Source organism: Orycteropus afer, unplaced genomic scaffold (genome assembly GCF_000298275.1).
Source record: "Orycteropus afer afer isolate SDZICR_OR568_19922 unplaced genomic scaffold, OryAfe1.0 scaffold00247, whole genome shotgun sequence".
Lineage (NCBI taxonomy): Eukaryota > Metazoa > Chordata > Mammalia > Tubulidentata > Orycteropodidae > Orycteropus > Orycteropus afer.
The window spans coordinates 3,993,396-4,000,594 of NW_006921834.1; the positions used below are offsets into that span (position 1 = coordinate 3,993,396).

The window sequence follows — 7,199 nt, forward strand, 5'->3', positions numbered from 1 at the left end:
CCTGCTGTCTGCTCATTTCACTACTTCATATGCTACTTCAGATTATGTTTGCATTCCATCCATTGTTTTCTGTTGTGGCTGTCCCTGTGCTTCTTCTGGTATCTGTGTCCTAATCTCTCTTTTCTGCATTGGACTGTCTTTGAGGAAATGGGGCTACTTGGGAACTTACATAAGAACGTATCTCTCCCTTCTGGTTCTTTCAGAGCACCTAACCATACATCCTGCTCTCAAGACAGCTTCACATCCTTTAATATTAATGCAGTACACTTATAAAGCTTAGATTAAAAAAAAAATCTTTATCATAATTTTTTACTTGTTAAGGTCCTTACTCTGTGTTGGGAGATATAATTTGGTGGGCTCTGGGGTTTGGAGGGCAGATCTCAAAAATGAAATGGGCCTGAGAGTGCCATCTGAGATTCAAGAGTGGGAAATTGCACCTGCTGTGCATGAGGAGAGATTGGTCTTAGCAGCTTACACGGGTAGAGCAAGAATGGAAATTGACATAACTTTGTGACAAGGGGTTATGAAATCCTACCAAGAAGCACCAGATAGCAGATGTGGGGTCCTACTTTCCCAAAGTCACAAACACTTAAAGAGAGATCTTGTCTGATAAAATGATTACCACATGAGCTAGTCTTGCCTGCCCAGCAATTTTGAGAGCCCATCCTGGGAGCTAGGTGTGTAGTGTTTATCGTATTGTTGAGGCTCGTAAAAATCTTGTATGGCTGCAGGCAAGCCAATCCCTTGAGAGACACTCCATCTCTGCTGACTCTGGAGGACCAAGCCCAATTTCCTCTGTGTATATAAGGGGAAGTCTCAGTGCTTGGGGTAGAGGAGTGTTTAGCTCCTTTCTTCTCTCTACGTCGATCCTATTTTTCTCTAAATCAACATGAGTAGACAATTTAGTTCTAGGTCTGGGTACCGGAGTAAAGGAGGCTTCAGCTCTGGCTCTGCTGGGGTTGTCACCAATCTGCGCCGGACCACCAGCAGCTCTGTGCGCCACAGTGGGAGAGGCAGTGGAAGATTTTCAGTCTCTGGTGGTGGAGGTGCTGGTGGTGTTGGTTTTGGAAGTCGGAGTCTTGTTAGCCTTGGTGGCAGTAAAAGTATCTCCTTAAGTGTGGCTAGAGGAGGTGGACATGGTGGTGGTTGCGGTGGTTATGGTGGCGGCAGCTTTGGTGGTGGTGGTGGCTTTGGTGGTGGTGGCTTTGGTGGTGGTAGCTTTGGTGGTGGCAGTAGATTTGGTGGTGGTTATGGTAGTGGTGGAGGTTTTGGTGGTGGTGGTGGTTTTGGCAGTGGAGGTGGTTTTGGTGGAGGTGGTTTTGGTTTTGGGGGATTTGGAGGTGGTTTGGGGCCTGTCTGTCCCCCTGGTGGCATACAGGAAGTCACCATCAACCAAAGCCTTCTGCAACCCCTCAATGTGGAGGTTGACCCTCAGATCCAAAAAGTCAAGTCTCAAGAAAGGGAGCAAATCAAGACACTCAACAACCAATTTGCCTCCTTCATTGACAAGGTGAGTTTACTTGGTCAGTGCATTGGGAGAACTGCTCGAGGTTCATTGGAGATTGGTGCAGTCAAGAAATATTTTCCGTGTTAGAATGATTAAAAAGATATTTTATGGAATGGTCTTGTAGGAGACATGCTAGAAGTATGCTTGTGAATGAGGCTAATGACTCAACTCTCTCTTGGAGAGTGAGGTATGTGGTCTGCCTAGACATGGATCAATTTGACATTGGTCTCTAGGTGTATTCTTATTCAGCTTTTGAGATGAACTGGGACTCAACTGTGTTGAATGAAGATAATAGAAGTGGGGCTAACTGAATGTGTGCAAATGAAAACCCTAGAAAGTGTATATCCATAAAAAGTAAGCTGAGTGTGAACAGAGTGCATTGTAATATTGTAGCAGAAAGTACTCAATAAGTCAGTGCCAGATATCTTTTGCTATCAGAAGCTTCATTCTCTGAGAATTTTACATTGGCCCTGGACCAGAGTGGAGATTTTTTTTTCAAACTATTATTTCCAAATATCAGCTCCAGAACAACACACAAACCTGTCTTTACTTTTTGCTAAATAGTCAATAATGTCAACTCAAGGTTATCCACAATAAATTTGAATCCAACTTTGGATTTTCCTAACATCTTTTTTGAGCTGTGTGCCCAGGAAATGAAAACCAATTTTTATGGTAATAAACCTAAAAAAAAAATTGGAAAGCCAATCTCTTACATATCATGTGTCTATTTCAAATTATAATTGCAATAATTTTATATGGGCTTTGCTGTTTGGTGTTTGTGTAGCTGCTTCCTTTCAAAGTTCCAGTGAAACAGGACTATAATTGCTGTTCTCAGGGAAATTAAATCTTCCCTGAATGTAACTGTGAGTTGGATCTTGTTGTAAAGATGATGCTAATTTGATCATCTTCTTTGTACTTCTCTGTTTGTCATGGCCAGGAAAATAGATACTGAAGTTATTTTCTACGTAAGGCATAGATCTTGCTGTGGGGTGGTTCTTGGCACTCAGTAGCCATGAGACCTCATTGGGTACCAGTAGGTAATGGGCTCTTGTGTTATTAGGTGAGGTTCCTGGAGCAGCAGAACCAGGTGCTGCAAACAAAATGGGAGCTGCTGCAGCAGATAGATACCTCCACTAGAACTCACAGCTTAGAGCCCTTGTTTGAGCAATACATCAGCAGCCTCAGAAACAGGATAGACCACCTGAAGAGTGACCAGTCCCGGATGGATTCAGAACTGAAGAACATGCAAGACCTGGTGGAGGATTATCGGAACAAGTAAGGAAGCATGGGTGGGCAGTTCTTGACTCCTGTTCTAAAAGATTTTCAGAAAGTTGTATGCTAAGACTGTGGAGCATTATTTTGCAATGGATTTTCTTAAGTTAGAAGCAAATAAGATTGGTATTTGTGGAAATCTTTATCTTCTCAGAAGCTGGAAGTAGTTTAGTGGTTTTATTGCTCAGAAGGAGAGGGTTGTCAAGATGTTCTAGGTTAGTAATAGGAAAGCAATGGCAGGCAATACCACTTTTAGTCTAGAATGGTAATTGCTTCTGCTCTCCAATAGGTATGAGGAGGAGATCAACAAGCGGACAAATGCAGAGAATGAATTTGTGACCATCAAGAAGGTGAGCAAATTCTTCAGGGTGAAGCTCTCATCTGAAATGAGTAATAATAGAGGGTCTCAAATACTAATCAGAAATAAGTCAGGATGTGGGGAATCAAGCCCAATGAATATCTGAAATTGAGCAGCCCCCCCCCCCACACACATGCACACACATTATCATGGACCTGGACTTAGCCTGGACTTCTCTGTTTCTCCTGATTTCTCAGTACCTGGTGTAGTAAGCAAGGAGGCAAGTTCTTAGCAAGTCAGCCAAGCTCCCTTGATTGTGATACCAAAGGGTGACATAACACAGGAATTGTGATCCAACTGGAGTAAAAAGAAGTAGACTCCCAATTCCTATTTGGAAAACCCCCTCACAGCTAATGACTTGCTCTTGGGTAAATATGGCTTCATGATGTCTGTTGTTCCTTTAGGATGTGGATAGTGCTTATATAACCAAGGTGGACCTTCAGGCCAAAGTTGACAACTTAAGGGGTGAAATTGAGTTCCTCACAATGCTCTACCAAGAGGTAAGTCCTGTAATTTCAATAAAGTTTACCTATATGGAGAACTTTTATACCTAAACCCACCACTATCCAGGAAAATACAGGTGTATTTTTTGTATCTTGATTGATTTTCCCCTCCAACTAAGTTGCTTTCTTGTTTAATACTATAAGAGTCACTGGACTATTATATCTTGCAGGAGTTGTCTCAGATGCAGACTCACATCAGTGAAACCAACGTTACCCTCTCCATGGATAACAACCGTAGCCTAGACCTAGAGAGCATCATTGCTGAGGTCAAGGCCCAGTATGAGGATATTGCCCAGAGGAGCAAGGCTGAGGCTGAGTCCTTGTACCAGACCAAGGTGAATGACCTGCATGCCTAGCTAGTTCCCCTAAAATGTCTGGTCTTCCTATCCTGTGTTATCTTTTACATTTCTCTGCCTGAACCATGGTGTGCTCTGTTCACATCTAATTGTCCTGATCTACCATCTTCAGTATGAAGAGCTCCAGATCACCGCTGGCCAACATGGAGACAGTTTGCAAAATTCAAAGATGGAGATTTCTGAGCTGAATCGGATGATCCAGAGACTTAGAGCTGAAATTGAAGCTGTGAAGAAGCAGGTACTTGCTCCCTCTTTCCAGTGTTCACCTGTGTGGAATGCAGGGCCCCTTAGGTAATTGGAGTGTGCTTTTCTAGTTTTGAATCTTATTAGCCATACCAAGGCTGAATTATTAACCCCAGTTCCTTTGGTAACTAGATTGACTTCCAGAATTCAGCCGGTCAGTATGGCCCATGAGCCAAAATGAGATTTAAAAGGCAGTGAATAAGAGGATAAGGAAGCCATGAGATCTGAGGTTAGGCATTTAGAACATCGAGTCTGTTATGGTTAGAGGAACTTCAACTTAGAGCACACCATGCAAGGATTTTTAAAGGAAATCGACATGCTAGGTTCTGGTTATCCTGTCAGAAGCAGGAGAACACATGAGATGACTTAAGTTCCAGTGGTTTATTTATTTTTATTGTAATCTGGATGAAAATTTACAGAGAAAATTAGTTTTCCATTCAACAATTCCTATTAAGTTCCAATAATTTCGTTGGGTTCAGTATATTAGCCTTACTGGGGTGGAGAGATCAGTTTGAGATGAGAATGCAAAGGTGAGATGAGAGGGTGTAGTGTGTTGAATTCTCCTTTTTCAGATCTCTCAGATACAGCAGTCTATCAGTGATGCTGAACAGCGTGGTGAGAATGCCCTCAAAGATGCCCAGAACAAGCTGTCAGAGCTGGAGGATGCCCTGCAGAAGGCCAAGGAGGATTTGGCTCGCCTAGTGCGGGACTACCAGGAGTTGATGAATACCAAGCTGGCTCTGGATCTGGAAATTGCCACCTACAGAACCCTCCTGGAAGGAGAGGAGATCAGGTAAGAAAGAAAACCTGGGCAATTTGGCCACTTCTTGTGGGTTTTCTTCCTTGTAGGCAGACTATTGCCAAAGGTACAACTAACTGCCTGCAAACCTGTTCTGGGTATGCAGAAAGGAAGGTACATGGTTCAGGGGCTTTGGGACTTTCACTTTGGGAGTGAGAGTCAGTTCCAAATTCTTTGCAAGGTGGTAGCATCTCTATATAGAGCTTTGAAATGGAACAATTTATTCTTCCTCTGGGCTGGGTCAGATATCACCCGACCTAAAGACAATGCTTTTTAGAGGTAGCCCTAATTAGCTGCAAGACTCTTGTCTAATTGAGATGGAGATTTCTCCCTGTCTGTACTCAGGCTGAGAAAAATGACAGCTGGTTGGGTCACCAGAAGAGATTGGATTAGATTTCAGATGAGTAGAATAGAGGAGTCCCAGATGGGATCCAGCTAGTGACAGTCTTCCAAAAGACTGGAAAGGCATGAGAAAGGGGTCTATGAGACTGGAGAATCATAAGATATTTGCTTATTTTCCTACAGGATGTCTGGAGAGTGTGCCCCGAATGTGAGCGTGTGTAAGTACAAGCTACCTTCTCATGGGCATGTCCAGGTTTGGTTGGGTTGGAAAGGGAGTTGGGGCTGAAGTAACTGAGTTTCTCCTTGCAGCTGTGAGCACCAGTCACACCAGCATCAGTGGAGGTGGTAGCCGAGGAGGCGGTGGTTTCAGCTCTGGTGGTGGTGGCGGTAGCTACAGCTCCGGAGGTGGCAGTTACAGTTCCGGAGGTGGTGGCGGCGGTGGCGGCAGTGGCAGCTACGGCTCTGGAGGCGGCAGTGGAGGCCACAAAAGTGGCTCTGGAGGGGGCGGTAGCAGCTTTGTTGGTCGGGGTTCTGTTGGTGGGAGCTCTGGAGGCAGCTACAGTTCCTCAGGAGGACGAGTATCCAGTTCTGGGGGAGTCAAGACCTCTGGTGGCAGCTCCAGTGTGAAGTTTGTTTCCACCAGTTATTCCCGTGGAACCAGATAAAAAGGTGCTCTCTACTCTGCTAGCTCTTCCTCTCTATCACTACCAAACATGCTTGGCAAGACCAAGGTCAATTGCCCCAGCCTTCTTGGAGAAAAGAGCTATGGTTAATCACACTGGTTCATCCTATTTCCCCAGCTCTTTCTTTTCTGTTCTGCTTCCCAAAGAAATTTTCAGATCAGTGGCAATGCCAGTCCCCTGGCTTTGACCATGCTTTTTGCTTTGCCTGAGAAACAGTCTAGCAATGACCATTGCACACATTACATTTCGAAGCACCTCCTTAAACCAACCAGAGGAGGGCCAGTTGGACCCATGGTTTCCTTGACACACACACACACACACACACACAGAGCATATGCTCTGGAAAATTCCTTTGTATCTTCTCTCTTGTGACAATCTCTGTGATGCTTTGGTTTTGTACATATGGTGTAAGCCAATTGTTTGTCTTTTGTGGAGAGGTTGACAACTCCTTGTTTTCTTGTGTTGCTGCAATAAACTGCATTTGAAATTCTCTATGAGTCTCAATATTCTTTGTTCATGGTACTGTTGCCCTGGGTGGGTGCTTTGTGAAGGTGAAAGAAGACACTAGAGCCACATGGCATAAGAATGTGAGCGATGTGGAGGCTGATCAGGCAAAGTTGAACTAGGGTGGGATGATAGAGAGCAAGCTCTTTCCAAGTGGGTGGAGATGTCATGGAGAAATGGAGAGACTAGGGTGGCAGGTTTCATCTGAGAAGACTTTCTGAAAAAGGGTGGTTAGCAAGCAGGTTGGGAAGGAGGGGTTTGGCACTGAGATGAGGGGAAAGTATTGCACAGCAAAGTAATTGTGTATATAGAATGGCTAATGATGAGAAGGGTGTGGGTAAAGTAGGGTCAGAAGTCTCTGCAACCAGAATACAGATTTTGCTTGGGAGTTCAAGAATTGAGGGTGGAAATGGGGAGTTGATTGGCCATTTCTACTGTCTTTCAGGTCACCACACAGAGTTCTGCTTAATCTAAAAGATCTCGGTTGACATATAACCTGTACTTGTGAGCTAGTATGACAAGATACTCAGAAGCACAGACATTTGAGCTCAGAATGCTTAAGTTTGAATCCTATCATCACCATTTATTAGTTCTGTGATGATGTGTAAGTTTCTGTACCTCAGTTTGATTAT

The 7,199-nt window shown here is 44.1% G+C and overlaps 1 protein-coding gene across 1 annotated transcript; it reads left to right on the forward strand.

The window, feature by feature from the left end:
* Window positions 1-889: 889 nt before the first annotated feature.
* KRT1 (keratin 1) lies at window positions 890-6,045 on the forward strand. Its single transcript, XM_007949549.1, has 9 exons — window positions 890-1,510; window positions 2,568-2,782; window positions 3,069-3,129; window positions 3,542-3,637; window positions 3,811-3,975; window positions 4,109-4,234; window positions 4,812-5,032; window positions 5,564-5,598; window positions 5,690-6,045. The coding sequence occupies exons 1-9, from the start codon at window positions 890-892 to the stop codon at window positions 6,043-6,045; spliced, it is 1,896 nt and encodes a 631-aa protein (XP_007947740.1).
* Window positions 6,046-7,199: the final 1,154 nt, after the last annotated feature.